This window comes from Nematocida homosporus (assembly GCF_024244095.1).
Source record: "Nematocida homosporus strain JUm1504 chromosome Unknown 4454, whole genome shotgun sequence".
Classification (NCBI taxonomy): Eukaryota; Fungi; Microsporidia; genus Nematocida; species Nematocida homosporus.
This window is the reverse complement of record NW_026250687.1, coordinates 183,509-200,133: the sequence shown is the minus strand read 5'-3', so window position 1 is coordinate 200,133 and position 16,625 is coordinate 183,509. Positions and strand designations below refer to the sequence as shown.

The following is a 16,625-nucleotide window of genomic DNA, read 5'->3' as shown; positions in this document are numbered from 1 at the left end:
TTGCTACCTCAAATACTTCCTTATACCACTCTTATCAATTTGATTTATGTCACCTAACCCATCTCAACTTACTCCATTTGCTGACTCTTCTTATAGCCCTTTTTCTCACCACCACTTAAGTTAAGTTGAGTTGAGTTGCCAGAACAGGAATATACCACTCTATCTCCGCACCTGAAACCCACTAATCACCCCTTTTCTTTCACAACCCAACACCATACCATACTAACACCATACTAAACACAAACTATACTGCCAATCTCGTAGTTTTATTTTAACAACTTTGATCTGTTCAATTTGGCCCTTGCAATCTTCACCTGCAAGATTTCATCCTCACTCAACCTGTGCCAATTTACTCAAGTCATTCACTCAACCCAATACTAACTCAATTCAATACTAACTCAACCCAATACTAACTTAATCCATTTCACTGCACATTAACCTACCTAAACCTATTTGAGCTTAACAGGACACTTTCTTAATTCTAACTTGCTGTACGTCTGGATGACTAACTTGAGGATCTCTCTCCAGTACTCGACGGTATTTGGTGTATGCACACGTAAAAGAGTTTCTCGGCCACTTATGTCTTCTGGAAGGTCGTCAAGTAGGTAGTCTATGCCAGCTAGCATCCGTGTGGTCTGAATATCTTCGCTGTGCAGGACCTGACTGTTCATGCGTATTTCTACTCGAGGCATGTTTAGGATGCGCAGCAGCAGAAGAAGCAACTTAAAGGACGCCGGACCATAGTCCAAGCATAGACCATGAACAACTACGGGCGCCTGGCCTGTGAGCTTCTGCAGGACACCCAAGTCCTGGCAAGAGTTGTTGTACTCGTTTTTATCCCACGACTTAGGAATAACAATGCGATAAATTGGTCTATGCACCGGCTCACTGTTTAGAGCCATTTGATCTAGGTTTAGTATAAGACTCCAACTAGTCGTATTGTATTGGCTCTGGTGAGTTATCCAGGTAACATCGGTGTTTTGATCAATTATCTTTAAGTTCTTTAGTCGCCAGGTTAGTGATAGGAGTGGAGGTGGTAATAGAGGGAGTCGAGGTCGTTCTAAGTTGGATAAAATGGATGGAGCGGATGCAATGGGTGTTATTGGGTTAGATGGTGTTTGAGTTGGTAGGGTTGGTAGGGTAGACGAAATGGGTGGTAATGATAATACTGCGCTGGATGGAGTGAGTGGATTGTTCTCTTCTACTTGAATTGCGGAATCGACTCGGTGTACTTCCATGCGCCCATTCGCCTGGCCTATTGGGATAGGGAGAGAAGACTCCGACTGCTCTGGCTGCTCTGCATCACTACAGGCTATTTTCAAATTCAGCTGCCACAAACAATAGATTCCAGATGCTAACCCAAGACCTGCCAACAGAGCACAAACCCAAAGATAAGATCTCTTAACTTGTACTGCTTGTAAGAACCTGAACATACGAATTTTCTATCTCTTCTAGCTTTTTAATTTACTATCTCACTATCCCTTGATCTTTTTGATTATTTCAACTATTTTAACTTTATTAATCTCCTTAATCTGAGTATTTCACTCTTCCGTCCCATAAACCATTTCATTCCAACTTAACTCAACTCAACTTAACTCAACTCAACTTAACTCATTCCAACTTAACTTAACTCAACTCAACTTAACTCATCCCAACTTAACTTAACTTAACTTAACTCAACCCAAACATATACATGACTCGCAGCAGAAAGAACAGAAGTTTGGCTGAGAGCCAGTTGTGTCTCATTCTTAGTCAGCGGATACGCATTGGATAGCTGCCTTTGCTTGTTTTCTGTGGTACTTCTGCAACTAACATCTAACTAACTCCACCACAGCCTATCTCATTCCATCTTGTTACACCAACTCAATAAAGTGTTAAGTTGAGTTAAATTAGGATGCAAATTAGTGCTAGCAACGACTATCGCTTACTTAGTAGACACTTAGTATTTATTGAGTTAAGTTGGGTTAGGTTGAGTTGAGTTGGGCTCGTCTAGGGTAGTATTAGATTGGATATAGATTCGTTTGATCATTTCAAAAAAGCTATGCCACTTCATATCTTCGTGCTTTTCCTTAGCCGAGAAAATAGTCACTCTCTTCTTCATTTCCTCTGGAATGTCTTTTAGTAAGTACTTTAGCTCTGTTGGATCCTTTTCCGTTTGTATTGAGTTGGGGTTGAATAAGCTCCCTGCTAACATAATCTCTAACCTGGGGGTGTCAAAAGTCCGCAACAGAATAAGAATCAATTTGAATACTCCTTGGCCCCGCCACTTCCATAGAAGTGCAATGTGCACGGGAATACTGCACTTGACTTTGTTTAGCTTGTTAAGCTGTTCAAAATACTCTTGGCAACGATATGCGGTTATTTCTTCTGTTGTATAGAGTATAAGATACATTGGATATTTAGTGGGCCTGGGAATTGTATCCCCCTCTAAATAAAGGTCCCACTTAGATAGCTTAGGGTCATATACCCATTCATGGTCATCGTACTTCTTAATCATGTGGATCTCCTGCAGCCAGTTGACTAGTCGAGTATCTGGTTTTATTGGGTTGGATTGATAATTCAAAGGCCATTTAGCCTGATTTTCATTGGCTCTTAGATGAGATAAACCAGCCGATGCGTTGGAGGTTTCCTTATCCATTGGGTTAGAGTCTGGGTTGCCAATCGCGCTACCCAATACTAGACCAAACCACACCACAACAAAACATAACCACACTAATACTAACTTCAAACTCATTCCTGACATTCCTTTTTCTTATCTCTAAATTTTATTAAATTTCAAAAGCAACCATCACCAATCCAAAACATCACCAACCCAATACATCACCAACCCAAAACATCACCAACCCAATACATCACCAACCCAATACATCACCAACCCAATACATCACCAACCCAATACATCACCAACCCAATACATCACCAACCCAATACATCACCAATCCAATACATCACCAACCCAATACATCACCAACCCAATACATCACCAACCCAATACATACTCCATTAAAGACTTTCCTTGCTACGAACACCGACACTTTTTATTAGATATATGTGAGTTTGAGTGAGAGGATGACGTCATATCGAATTGCATATAAGATATGAAAAGTTACTTTGGTTAAAACATCCTGTACGAAGTAGTGAGTAGCTTGCCAGCAATTAAGTTGATCGTCGTGAGAAAGGAGTAGTGGTCGTATGACAGCACTACCCTAACCCAATGAGTGGCATATACTGCTCGACACCTTCTACTATAGTAACATCAAATTCAAGACTAAGTTCTAATATCTCTTCTTTGTCCCGGATGCCTTCTGGTGCGGTTTGATTGCTAAGTACAGCAGTTGCATTGCTTACCGCTTCTGTTTTGTCAATCCAGTCTAACCCAGCTTGGTCAAGACGCATGGCTCGCAGAAGGTTTAAGAATGTTTTGGCTGCTTTGTCATTCTTGTCTGTTGCTATTCCCCAAATATCCAGTTGATTTGGGCTTTGTTTTATATACACCCCCCCACTTGCTTTGAAGTCTTGTTGAAGTATTTCTTCTACTTCGGCCTGAATTGGAACGGCTGGGCCTAAAGTTAAGATAATAAAGCATGTGTTTTGGGCGTTTCTGGTATTCATTGGGTTGAATTTAAGATCCCAGCAGATGGTGTTGTCTGTTTCGCTTGAGGCACTTGAGGCACTTGAGCTCTCAGAATCGCTAGGCGCTACCATGCTATACTCAGTTTCTTCATCAATTATTCCAAACTCTGTTAAAGCGGCTATTAGCTTAGGACTAGGCTGAATTGAGCTGGGATTAGAATTAGCGTCTGCACTAGCCATTACTAGACCCAATCCTACATAAATGTAACACACTCTCATTAATACGCACATCCACTTCATTTATTTTCCTTATCTTGCAAGAATTCTATTAAATCTTCAAATAAATCATCATAATACTAATCTGTCCACTTCAAAATCAGTCTTTAGTTGAGTGTGTTTGGTTGAAAGGCACTATCCCTTCCCCGGTGCACGACAGTTAGTATTTAAAGCATTAAGTGCTGCTGGCTAGAGTTTTATTTAGATTAATCATTAAGTAAACCGTTGTCGTCAAAGACTAAAACATCCTTACTTTTTGAAGCTTCGCACTTTCTTTTGATTTCCTTAAATATTGGCATCCAGTCCTCGTAATTATCTAGTATATTGACATTAATAGAAAGCGTTAGCGTCTTTTCATTGTCTGGAATGTGATCTGAGGCCGATTGAGTGTCGCCTACCGAGCTGATTGTGTCAACCCAATCTATGCCGATTGTAAGAGGGGGCGTGGCTTGCAGCAAATCCAAGAGTATTTTGATAACCATGGTTCCTTTGTTGGTTGTGGCTCCCAAAAAGAACCAGTTTTCCGGGGGTGTTGATACATATACATAGCCCATGCTCTGAGGGTCTTGATTAGCTGGCGTTTGTGTGGCTAGGCCGAGAGTAATAGTAATAAAACAGGAACTCTTAGTGCTCTCCATGCTTTTTGACTTGACCGTAAGAGCGCAGTATGCAGTAGTGTTCGCCAAGTCCACATATTTTGTCAAATGGTAATTGGACGTTCCGTCAATTACTTCAAAGGCTTTTAAAGCCGCGATTAGTTGTGGGCTGGGTTGGTTTTCCTCTTCACCGAATGCTGGTTCAACAATGTCAGTGAAAATTTCAAAGTCTGGGCTGATATCTTCTATCAACTCACTAAACGTATCCAAATAGCCATCTACACTGGCTAATCCCGCGCCAATTATAACCAGAGCGCAGCATAATCTCATTAATACTAACTTCCAATCTAATCCTAACATCAAATTTTCTTATCTTGGAATTGGGTTAGATTTTTAAACTAACCCAATAGTACTAATACTAACCCAATAGTACCAATACTAACCCAAACTAACCCAATATAAATACTCCCACAACATTAACCCCCATTCAATCACATTGTCCTCTATCTGGCACAAGTTGATTGCCGGGTCACAAAGCTTCCCTCTTATTGTACAATCTTAGATAAGTAATTTATTTATACTAAACCCACAAGAATTGATACCAACCCAATACTAACCCAACCCAAACTAACCCAACACAATCCAATTTGCTAGCTAATCTGGAACACATGGCTTTTATTTATGGCCTGCTAATCGCTTCTTTTGCGTGGTATAGCTTTCGTTGACCAGCGCAAAGAACGGATCCCATCGCCGACCGCGGCCAGCTTTGAACATGTGGAATGTGGTTGGTCGCCGTTTTATGTGCGGCGGTATGTTTGCTACCCATGCTCGCATGTCCTCTAGATCAAGCGCGTCACCCTCCTCAGTTGGGTCGAGCCAGTCGATGCTGAGCCTTGGTACGTCCAGCACTCGCATGAGAAGAAGCAGTAACCGGCCAGCTTTCTGCGCGTACTCCATCTTGAGGCCTAAAATCCGCACAGGGATGGCGCTTTTGATGACCCGCAACGAGCGCAAGTCTTCAACACACTGGTCGTAGTCTTTCTCTCCCCAACGCTCCCATACACCAATGACATGGTAGTTGTTGTAGTTACTCGATATGACTGGCAAGATAGCCTCAGTGTTTAGCTCAAGAACCCATTCCGATTGGCCGTCCGCATAGGAATATTCTGTCCAGGTGTGGTCGGCTGCGCTGGAAATGACTAGTAGCTCCTCTAGTCGGGCGATTAGAGCTGGATTGGGGGTGGTCTTGGATTGACCAAAATGACCGGGATGTTTGAGTTGGGTTATCATTGGTTTGTCTGTTGTGCTATAATTGTCTGCCGGCGCATTGAAGGATGGGCTTCTGCTTTGCTCGTCTCTCTGCTCTTCTAACGCAGCATCTAACACCGCGGTGATCGCGGCATCCACGCGCCGGAAGTTAGCAAGGGCTATCGCACAAGATCTCTTCGTAAACGATCCAGACCGACCTGGCTTCTCGGAGTCTTTACCATCAGTACGGTCGGACGAATCAACAAACTTCACGCCAAGCACTTCAGTTGCGCTAAATGTACTAAACCAAACGCCAATACAATGGCACCAGATCCGTAAGCCTTTTGAGTACCTGCCTAACATGCAAATTTGCTCTCTCCGTCTTCAGTAAATATCAATCCTTCTGTTCATCAATCATTTTGATTGTTTAGCATAACTTTACTTTGGATTTCTGCGTTGAGCTGATCTGATCTACTTGTTGTCTGACTGGCCTTAACCCAACAAAATATCTATGTCAGTATAGTATTGGGTTAGTTTGGGTTGGTATTGGTTTATCTGGTGCTTATATTCACAACAAGTCCAACCCAACCCAACCCAACACTCCACACTACCTCAACTCCACTCCATTCCACTTCACACAACCCCAACTTCACACCACACCACACCAACCCAATTAGTATCGCAGGACTAAGTGTATTGGGTAGAAATACTGGTGATTGTATTAATCTAGTGAAGATAAATAACCTGGTGACACTACACTTTTTCTCAAAACATCCATCTTATCTATCATTTTCCTTTTTAGGCATCCTGGCCAGGCTTTGCTATCTTCTTTTTTATTTCCAGATCTTATGCCACTATCTCTTTATATGAATAAACTACCAGGTTCCAATAAGCGACATAGCATAAAACAACCTTCAGCTGGCTGCCTTGCCATTGCATTCGGCAGACAAATCATGCAGATGCTACTCATAATGCTTGCCGCTACCATTCCTAGAAGCTATCCTCTTAACGCTAAGAGACGCCACCATTGGGTTAGTATTGTTGGGCTGTGTGCCGTGTTAGTGCTACTCGGAGGTGCCGGTGGCTCGAATACAACTGACCGCTTGGACTTTGTGGACTCGAATAAGATGCTCAAGACCTTGCAATGGCTTGGATTTGCGTTTTATGACACTAGCCAGACTATAACGGTTCTACCATACACCCCTAGCCGCTCAGACACTCCAATTTTTGATCATAACCTTGTCTCACTGGCACCTAGGTATATAATCGATTATCAGGGCCCCTGCGTTTACTTTCAGCTGCCAGAGTACCTCGATGAGGATGAGACCCGGGTCGCATTGGTTGAGCTAGCAAATATTGCTGTTATTAGATCGCCACATTCTTGCCGCATTTGGGTTACTTCAGCTGAGCACACTTCAGCGCGTCTTCTACTGAACCTGCAAATTATATCTCGCGTTATCCATATGATTGATTGTGCCGTCCTGGTGCTATGTTTTGATTCTGGGCTGTCGGACAAGAAGTGCGTTGATGTGTTTGGCTTGGCCACTGCCCGGATAGAGGCTCTGAAAACCATCTGCCATGCCGACTACACAACACCGTGCCAAGTTCAATTCTCGACTTCGCCCGGCATTAAGCTTTTCAACCTGTCCTTCTATGGCATTGTTGTATTACGGCCAATTTCGCATGTCAACTTGAGCGGCAGAGAAATCAACCACACACACCTTCTCACCCAGATTTCCTTAATAGAGGACTACCTTCTCTCTTTTACATGCCTGCCCAAAACAGCCAGCATTGATTTGGAGTTTCTGCAAAGACTCTCTGCTAAATGTGGCCAGGTCAATATTTCAGGCTCGGCACAGACGAAACTTACTCTGGTCGGTCTCATGGACGAGTCAGCGGTTCAGCTCCAGCTAGTTCTGGAAATAACCTGGCAACTTCTGCAATACCTGGGAAGGCACAACCCGGCTCTCATTTTCATCCATACAATTTTGGGTCTTAACATCAACACCAGATCTATTCAACTGATGCGCCAGGCTATCCAGCAAGAAGTCACCCCCACACCCCGCATCTTTGCAGCCAAGGCCATTTTCATGGTTGATTTCAATATGCCGTGCGGCTCCTTAGACCTCTACCGCAACATATACACTCGAGAAGCCTGCACCAAATACGGCATGGCGGTTAATGAAGTTCAGATCAAGTACACTAACCCAAGGCTCGACCTGTTAGAGACTCTTAAAACGCTCTGGAACATCAAAGCTTTGATAAGAATACCTAGCGAGGTCCAGGGCTTGGATGTTATCTGCGATGGAGACTTTCTTAACGTTCCCGGCTGGAAAGTTAAAGAGTCGGTCCTTATCCAGCTTAGCCTGGGTTATTTAGACACTAAGCTCAGCAACTACAAAGCCCAAGGATACCTATGCTTTTGCCAAAACATACGCTATACAGTTATAGAAATTGATGGTATTGGGGTCCCAAGTGAAAGTCTACCCACTAAATTCATTGCTGTTCTAGCTCTTTTCCGCAACATCACAGCCCAGAAGCTCAAAATATTGAATCTTCGGGTTGCTGGGCAGTTTAGCACCAACCTTCATCAAGCTATTATAAAGTTAAAGGCCGATGACCAGTCCCAGTACCGGCTGGAGATCCAAACCTTGGTGCTGGACAACGTTGATGGGCAGGTTGTCTATAGCCTCTTGATGCTGTATGCCTTTGTGGGGCCAACAGAAATTCATCTTCGAAATCAACACTTCAGCAACCTGGCCATTGCTCAGATTCTCGCTCATCCGCCAGCCCAGAATATCTCACAACTCTGGCTCAGCGACTTCCTTGAGCTAAATGAGGTCAAAAACTGCCACCAACGCGAGAAAATCAAAGGCTTCTCACTGTTCAGATATATAAAGAACAAAACCAAAGAGGGGATGAGAGTGGAAGATCTTGGCCTGCACAAACTGTTCCTACGGGTGGACGGCACCGATGTTAGCTTCTATAGTGAACTCCTATACGAACTTTGGAGTTTTGGAATTCAATTCCCATGCATGTCATTCGAGACCTACCTCGCCAGCACATCAACTCATTCTAAGCGGCTTATCTTTGTAGCCAGGGAAGAGTTTGTTTTGTACAACGTCAGCCTGTCTGCCATAACAGCTGCTTTCATCGATAGTCAGGCCATAAACCTAACCCAAGCGCAGTTGGAATCTATTCCGAGAAGATCCGTTAAGTCGTTAGTGTTGTGTTTCAACTACAGCCACCCATTAACTGAGCCCCAACTCGTAACCGTTCTTCGCTGGATAGCCTACGAGTTCACAGACATGAACTTTCTAAGGCTCATTAATATCAATATGCCAAGCCACGTGCGGTGTACTATTAAGTCGCGTAACTATATGGTTATGGGTCTTGAGCAGCTTAAAGCCATTATAATAGAGCCGACCAAACTAAACGAACCGCCCACTAATGTGAAACTCCGACTATATGGCAGCTGCTTGCTAGCGAACGTCTCCAATTATCAGCACGAAATCACGATAGTATCACGGAGAATGTTGGCCCGGCTGGCTGCTATGTCCGATAAGCAACTCGACCGGATTGCCCCCAAACACGCTGTTATCAATACACCACTTCAAATGGTCATAAATGACTGCAAAAACAACAAGGATAAGATCTTCTGTCCAATTTGCTACAAGTCCCTTTATACTGCGCCGAAGAAACTAGACACAAACGCAAAAGAAGCAGACCCTGCACTGCCTGTGGCTGAATTTAGTTCTGATAACAACTTTGAACTCTTTTGCTATTTCACATGCGGGCATGCGATTTGTAATGAATGCGGAGTTCAGCTTCTGGTTCGAGAAGCCTCTACTTGTCCATTATGTCGACACGAGCTGGTGTATAGGAGACTTCGCGATATTAGGGCTGTTTCCGCGTTCAACTTTGTCTTTGCAAGCGGCAGTACTAGCGTTCCTTTTACCAGTCTCGAATGGCTTAAAAGATTAACCTGGGGCGACAGCCAAATCTATTTCTACCCAATTTATCACGATAATCCCATAGCAACCGACAACTTCGCGACTTACCTCACACAGTGCATCCATATTGTTTAGGTGTTGAATTGGTATTAGGCTAGTGCCGATACGCCTTTTTTGACATCCTCATGCCACCTAACTCAATACCAACTCAATTTCAACCCAATACCAATCCATTTCTATACCAATCCATCTCTATATCCATAAGACAGCCTAATTCCCTTTGGCAAAACAACTTCATCTTCTAATCAATAAATTGAAACTAACCCAACCCAATCCTAAACCAATCCTAAACCAACCCAATACTAATCCAATACTAATCCAATAAAACTAACTCGATTCAATTTAATCATATTATCTGCCATATTATTCTTTGGCGCAGTTGGCCTTCAACCTCAAACTCTAGACAGCTCAAATGCCTTTGCTTTCTCATTCAGCTGAATAAGCAATTGGTTGTATTCGTAGAGGCTCTGATCCCATTCCTTGGTGTCGACGACAATCTCGTTCTCTATACTGGCGTAAAAGAGGAAGTTGGAAATTATCTGTCCCGCACACGCAACCTTGACCAAGATTTGCAAGAGCTTCGGCCGGTTGGGTGGCTTAATTTTCAAGTCGACGAGACTAGACACTATATTCTGCAACAGTTCTGTAATAACCTTGTAGTAGCATTGAAGAGCCGATACGCACGCCGGGAAAGACTGGTGGCTCTTAAGCATGACCTTGACTCCGTGATATCCAATATCAAGTTTGCCTAGTTCTTTGGCCCCTTTCAGCATTTGTTTAATCTCACCAGTTAACTCCTTATTAATCATACTTCCATAGGTAATCAGCCTGTTTATCATCTCATTGACCCAAATTCCACCCTCATCCCAATAAATTATCTTGAAGTAAGTTCGGGCAGATGGCATACACGCCCTAAAATCTAAACTTTGGTCGCTGCTGCCGATCCACATCAGCCCCACCCGGGTCTTGGGCAGCCTGAACCCTGTAATCATGACCAGATGAGCAACCGTCGGCAGAATAAGGCACTTGTAGCGCAACAACTCTGATTCAAAGCCCCCTTCGAAGTCATACACTATGATTTGCTGGATCTGCATAAACTGTATCTTAACATCCACTACCAACCACCCATCGCCCTTTCCGAATATCTCTTTCTTCTTAATGCCCACCCTAAGCCGGCTCAGTTTTAGTGATAGCTTGGACGTCTTAAAGATTTGGCACAAACTCGTTCTCCACCTGCTTGCCCAGACATCGAGACTATTGACAAGAATAAAGCCATCCACCGCTATTGATTGTATTTGCGTGTGCGGTGTGTACAGTATCAGATTTTCCAACGGGTTCTTCATTGATATGCTCTCAGACCCTCGACCAACTATGGTGAGATTGGCTTTGGTTATATTATTCTCCAGCAGCACTAAGCTAGCCAGTTTGACATTTTGATAGGGGGTGTGATAGGCGTATGTTATGGTTATTTTGATCTTCTGATACATACCGCCACGATCTAACGCCCAGTAGAATTCTACGAACTTGCACTGGTTCTCATTGAGTAAGCTTTGGACGAGTTGCAATGCGCTTTGTGGGTTGGCGTTCGGTTTCCTTGATGGGTAGTGGTTTATTGGGTTCAATAGGAGCAAAAACGAGTCTCTGGCACATACGCCGATCTTTTGGAAGAGACAGTTGTACCTTTCCATAATTGGCTCACTATTGTACAACCTCTTAACCCATTCTACCACGATTCCTGTCAGTCGGGTGGTTGTTTTTATTCCCAGTATGTCATTAAACCTTCCTTCAATTTCAGCGGCCTCCTCTCGTTTAAGGTCACTCGATAAGAGTTGTAGCCAAATCAGAGTGATCTGTTTAGCTTTTATCCCATCCGGCCCGATTTCTTGCTTTAACATAGCCTTGTCCGCCCGCATAAAGTATATTTGCGATATCAGGCTCTTAGACTTGTCGTAATTGATGATCTCTTGAATCTGGGCACACTCCATATGTCCACTGGCTAACCCCATCACCAACCCAATACTAACCCAAATAAACCTAAGTGACAATGTAACCATTCTTATCTCTTTCATTTCAAAAAGATTGCCCCAAGAGTAAGTACTAGATATCAGCACGGCGTCTTTCATTAAACAGCAGGCATTTTTGTTGTCTCCTGCCCTTCCCCACTACTAAATCAACACTAATCCAACACTAAATCAACACTACAAACCAAACAAAAATCTGAACTAAACCCAATACTAAGCCAGAATTAAACTCACATTCAATTCATTTTTGTATTTGTCTCTTTAACTTTCAAGACCATTTTGATTTATTCGGTCCAAATAATACTAACCCAATACTAAACCAACCCAAGTTGATATAAGTTGATAGAGGTGTTGTGTGTCCACGGGCCATGCAGTATTCACATGAAAGATGTATTGATTCTCAAGAACAAGTTGTCTTTAATCTCAAAATGACGTATCATAGCTAATTGTTTACTTTTCAATATATACAGATAGGAGGCGTAAACGATCACATTCTTAAGCTTAAATAGAGAGCGTTTTGAATAAATTACGATAGTTTATGGTTGATCTTACCATTGGGTTGGTATTGAGTTGGGATTCTTGGGTTTTATAGCTCCTATTCTAATGGTCTTTTCCTAACTCCAGACTATATTGCAGTTTGGAATTGTGATACCAAAATTCAAAAATTTAGGAGCAATCTCTTCGATAAAAACACCAGCCCAATGAGGAATAAAGACCTCTGCTCTTGTATATAACTTATTTTAAAGTGAAAATCACTGAAACATTATCTTAACACCAACTCAATACCACCCCAATACTAACCCAAGTAAATAACAACTTTAAATAGATACGCTTTTTAATTTTCATGAAATCTATTTCAAGATACATTAACCCAATACTAACTCAGCCCATCCTAATGTTTCTTTGCCTAATATTTCAACTAATCCTGTCCAGTGCCCAACCCACACCCACATTCAAATCCCAACTATCGCTTCTAATCAGAGAATCACATAAAAACCAGCCCCAAACCAGCTCTTTGATGGATAAAGAAACACTGCTGCACCAGTTACAACAAATGTTCGATCTATACCAAACCTATCGCCCATTGAAGGAAGACGAGAATCTTATAACACCATTTGCCCCTGCCAACTTAGAGCCCCGGGGCTCGCAATGGGCTCTAAAACTCCATCCAGATACTCTACTAGATGCCTCTAAAATCCTAACCATAGTTCGGGACACCGGTCAATTAAACACACTGACCCAGCTATCAGTAATACAAGCCACTCGGATCAGAATTGCTGGCATACCACACAACCCGTCAGCTTCTGGACAGCTTATTCAGCGACTGCTGTTGCTTGCCAACCCCAAAGTGCTTGATTTGGAAGAAGGAGTATTCACCGCGTTTAATGCCAAACCTATTTCCTTCTACTTCACCGACGAGCAAAAAGCGTGTCTTTCTAGCAAAGATCCGGTTGCTTTGAATGTGATCGATCATGGCGCTTGGATCATCAACTTGTTAGACGCCGTCTACACGATAGTACCCGTTATTTCACTGGCCATTACTAGCTACAACCTAGTACCTTCTACTTCTCTCGCCGCGACTAATGCCGAAAGAGTCACATGGCAGGTTTTCGCTAGACTTGCCTGGTGCGATAATTACACTCTTGTTCTGGTCTGCGACATGTCCCCCGAGCCACTACAGTATTGCTTGTCTAGCCCGAAAAGCTGCCGCTCCCTAACTCTTTGCAAGTACGATCGCGCGGGAAAGATAGAGGGACATCTTTTCCGGTCCCCGGCTCTAAGAAAGGTTGTAGTTGACTTTCTAGCCAACAGACTCACCACCGAGCTAATTATTGATTACGATATTCTTCGGATCTTTGCGCCTAATAAGAAAGACGGCTATTCATTGCAAACATTGCTAAACCTGACTATTCTCTACGAGCCATATTTTCAGAGTGCCTCGGTGGAAAGAGTTGTGCACTGGATGGACACACAGTCCCGGGGGTGTGATTGGGCATTAGCATTGCTCGGTTGCTGTGCCGGCTGCTCACAGGACCCTGTTTTAGTTGTTTCTTCTGTCCAAATCATCTATGATGCTATTTGGGAGAATAAGGTCATTACCACCGAGAGCTCTAATACACCCAATACTATCTCAATGAAACACCTACTTGCGACAATGAAGATTGTTCTGAAATATATGAAGATCACCACCCTTTCTCCGATCAACCCAATCACTATTATTCAAATTGACACCGAGCCAACTAGCCTTGAGCTCATGCAAGCCTTTAATAAGATCAATGCCCTCTGCAATTGTATAAATGGACTTCAAAATAGACCCTACCAGCCACTGCCCGATCAATCAAATACTAACCCAACGCTAATCTCACAATACCAACTGGACATATACATCACACCGACTCCCTATCTAACTGAAAAGATTGCAAACCCATTCAAAAACATCTTGACTTCCGAAAGCGCTGGCTCAATCAGAAGCCTGGTGGTCAAGCATACGCTCACCATTCAATTCCAAGACGAAGAGTTCCCTCTTCTAACCTTACTCGCTAAACTTTCTGACGCCGCAGTAGTAGACTTCGTTGATCTTCCCGACCCTGCTAGCAGACAAAAGCCACTGCCTCCACCCGATTCACCCTGCCACGTCCACGCCGCCCGAATCTGTTTTAACATTGGTTGTCACCCACGCGCCGTCGAGTATATTTTAACGCAGTGTGTGTTTGCCAACTCCAACACCCGCATCTACACAGGCCCCAGCAGATATCCAGAACTCTTGGCCATTCTTACAAAGTGTGCACCATCTGGCTATCCTTTCCAAAACCTACTTTACATCAACGCACTAACCCATGCTTATTCACCTCTTCTCACTCAAACAGCCGTCCTCGGACAGAAAGAGGTCATGTCTTTCAAGCTGTACGTTGACGATGGCCCATTTCCTTCTGCTCTGAATGACAAGGAGTTTTTCGCCGGTTTGGCCGTTCTAAACACCCTGCCCACTGACTTTTCGAGCCCCGACCAATACAACTATGTGCAAGACATTAGAGCCTGTCTAACCCAATATACCACCATGCCGGCGCTCAAACTGGGCTATTATTGCCACCAAGGCATGGCGAAAGAGTGCCAAAACTACTTTTCTTCAACACAACCCGCCGATTCCCCTCCCGGCCCGGTGCTAACCCAAATGCGCGCCTGGGATATTATACTGCAGCCCTGGAACACCCCAATTGAAGCCCTAGACTCATCCCTTGCCAAACAACTACAAGAACAGGCCTCACCAGCCCAAGCTCTTAATCCAGCACAAACCCACTACCATTTAAAAACACCCATTATCCACTACCTTCTCAAGGACCATTACATCAAGACAATCATAGACTGGTGTGCTATTCGAATGCCGAATATAGCCCAAATCAACATATACAATCCGCCTCTTGATATAAAGAAGAGCGAAGCTCTCAAATGGAAATTACCCAACAACTACACCATCCTTATAGTTGACAACCATTTGGCAATCAACGCAATTGGGCTAAACATTCATATTGACGACAATAATCCCCAGAAATCGCGTATTGGCATCACCAACTACAGCTATCCTACCAAGATAAAGCTCGATGGCACACAGGCCAGCCGATTTGTATTCAGCATATCATACAACCTCTACTTGTACATTAGAAGCGGCCATACCTGTGCGAATCTCATCAACCCATGCCATATGTCGATCTTAATAAGTCTTCTCGCCCGCCGCATTGATCTCTGCAAATGGACATGCAACAGCTGTAACGCCGCCAACAATGATTTATTCCCGCCCACTCCCTTCGATCCAAACGTTAGCCACGTGCTAATTATGGACAAAGACATCCGCATTTGCTGCCAATGCACAATCAATCAAGACATGATTAATGATTTTGCTGCTGATAAAATACCAATTTATAAACTCTATCAGGCCCTTCCAATTCAGTCCACAAACACCTACGCTGGTACTTCAACCACACCACCTGTCACTAATTATTCTAATTGCCCCGAACCCATTTTAATCCAGCCAGTCGATCTCAGCGACTACATACTAACTCAGTATCACAGTCAGCGGACCAAGACCCAGGACTGTTTTTATAAACTACCAGGCAATTTAGCTACATGGAAATCCAGCCACACTTTACCCTCACCGATTCCATTTGACACGACAATATTTACCCAATTCCAACCCCAACCAAACACCAATTCCGATTCCAAACCCAAGTTGGGCACATGGCCAGAAATACTCTCGCCTTCCTACATTCAACTAGCCCAACAACTAACCCATCCCAAGCCAATCCAATCCAAATCACATTAATACTAGCCCAGCCAACCTTCGACTAAACCCAATCAAATTCAAAATATTACACTACATTGCCATTTGGGTGGTGTTAGGTTAAGTTAGGTTATTATTGGGTGGTGTTGGGTTAGTATACTGCAGCATGTTTTGTGGCCACGAGCACATATCTTTATTTGTTTGGTGGTAAGCTAGTTGTTTTTGAAAAGGACTTAACCGCTTTCTAGAACATAGAAGGATTACTGTCCATATGTGCAAAAGAGCTTGAATGGGCGCTGGCATGCTTACTTTGCGATGCTCTTGCCAAGGAAGTAGCAGCGTTTGTGTGGGTAGCCGGGTTAGAAGAGGATAAATTCGGCACCACAACTCTATTGTCCGGAATGTCATCCGGGTCAATCGTGTGCCGTTGGATAGCTTTGACAACTCGAGCAATAGTAACTAAAACTTTAGGTCTAACGCTCAATTCTAGAGCAGCCCCAACAATGCCGCATGCAGCATAATGTAACAAAACAAGCAGTAAAATCCATCGAGATCTTGTAATGTGCATTTTGAAAGATATTTAGCAAAGCATATCAACAATTAGTATTTTAAAAAGGACACA

The 16,625-nt window shown here is 43.4% G+C and overlaps 9 protein-coding genes across 9 annotated transcripts; 2 read left to right on the top strand and 7 right to left on the bottom strand.

The window, feature by feature from the left end:
* Positions 1–449: 449 nt before the first annotated feature.
* NEHOM01_0435 (uncharacterized protein) lies at positions 450–1,433 on the bottom strand (the record flags this gene model as incomplete). The annotated part of the gene is made up of 1 exon (XM_051489313.1): positions 450–1,433. One exon carries the CDS (start codon positions 1,431–1,433, stop codon positions 450–452), a length of 984 nt encoding a protein of 327 aa, XP_051345273.1.
* Positions 1,434–1,954: 521 nt separating this feature from the next.
* On the bottom strand, positions 1,955–2,743 carry NEHOM01_0434 (uncharacterized protein; the record flags this gene model as incomplete). Its single annotated transcript, XM_051489312.1, has 1 exon — positions 1,955–2,743. The coding sequence occupies one exon, from the start codon at positions 2,741–2,743 to the stop codon at positions 1,955–1,957; it is 789 nt and encodes a 262-aa protein (XP_051345272.1).
* A 458-nt stretch (positions 2,744–3,201) lies between these two features.
* On the bottom strand, positions 3,202–3,873 carry NEHOM01_0433 (uncharacterized protein; the record flags this gene model as incomplete). The annotated part of the gene is made up of 1 exon (XM_051489311.1): positions 3,202–3,873. One exon carries the CDS (start codon positions 3,871–3,873, stop codon positions 3,202–3,204), a length of 672 nt encoding a protein of 223 aa, XP_051345271.1.
* Positions 3,874–4,055: 182 nt separating this feature from the next.
* NEHOM01_0432 (uncharacterized protein) lies at positions 4,056–4,805 on the bottom strand (the record flags this gene model as incomplete). The annotated part of the gene is made up of 1 exon (XM_051489310.1): positions 4,056–4,805. One exon carries the CDS (start codon positions 4,803–4,805, stop codon positions 4,056–4,058), a length of 750 nt encoding a protein of 249 aa, XP_051345270.1.
* Positions 4,806–5,120: 315 nt separating this feature from the next.
* Positions 5,121–6,056, bottom strand: NEHOM01_0431 (uncharacterized protein; the record flags this gene model as incomplete). The annotated part of the gene is made up of 1 exon (XM_051489309.1): positions 5,121–6,056. The coding sequence occupies one exon, from the start codon at positions 6,054–6,056 to the stop codon at positions 5,121–5,123; it is 936 nt and encodes a 311-aa protein (XP_051345269.1).
* Positions 6,057–6,541: 485 nt separating this feature from the next.
* NEHOM01_0430 (uncharacterized protein) lies at positions 6,542–9,781 on the top strand (the record flags this gene model as incomplete). Its single annotated transcript, XM_051489308.1, has 1 exon — positions 6,542–9,781. The coding sequence occupies one exon, from the start codon at positions 6,542–6,544 to the stop codon at positions 9,779–9,781; it is 3,240 nt and encodes a 1,079-aa protein (XP_051345268.1).
* Positions 9,782–10,098: 317 nt separating this feature from the next.
* On the bottom strand, positions 10,099–11,775 carry NEHOM01_0429 (uncharacterized protein; the record flags this gene model as incomplete). The annotated part of the gene is made up of 1 exon (XM_051489307.1): positions 10,099–11,775. One exon carries the CDS (start codon positions 11,773–11,775, stop codon positions 10,099–10,101), a length of 1,677 nt encoding a protein of 558 aa, XP_051345267.1.
* Positions 11,776–12,571: 796 nt separating this feature from the next.
* NEHOM01_0428 (uncharacterized protein) lies at positions 12,572–16,045 on the top strand (the record flags this gene model as incomplete). The annotated part of the gene is made up of 1 exon (XM_051489306.1): positions 12,572–16,045. One exon carries the CDS (start codon positions 12,572–12,574, stop codon positions 16,043–16,045), a length of 3,474 nt encoding a protein of 1,157 aa, XP_051345266.1.
* A 202-nt stretch (positions 16,046–16,247) lies between these two features.
* On the bottom strand, positions 16,248–16,571 carry NEHOM01_0427 (uncharacterized protein; the record flags this gene model as incomplete). Its single annotated transcript, XM_051489305.1, has 1 exon — positions 16,248–16,571. The coding sequence occupies one exon, from the start codon at positions 16,569–16,571 to the stop codon at positions 16,248–16,250; it is 324 nt and encodes a 107-aa protein (XP_051345265.1).
* Positions 16,572–16,625: the final 54 nt, after the last annotated feature.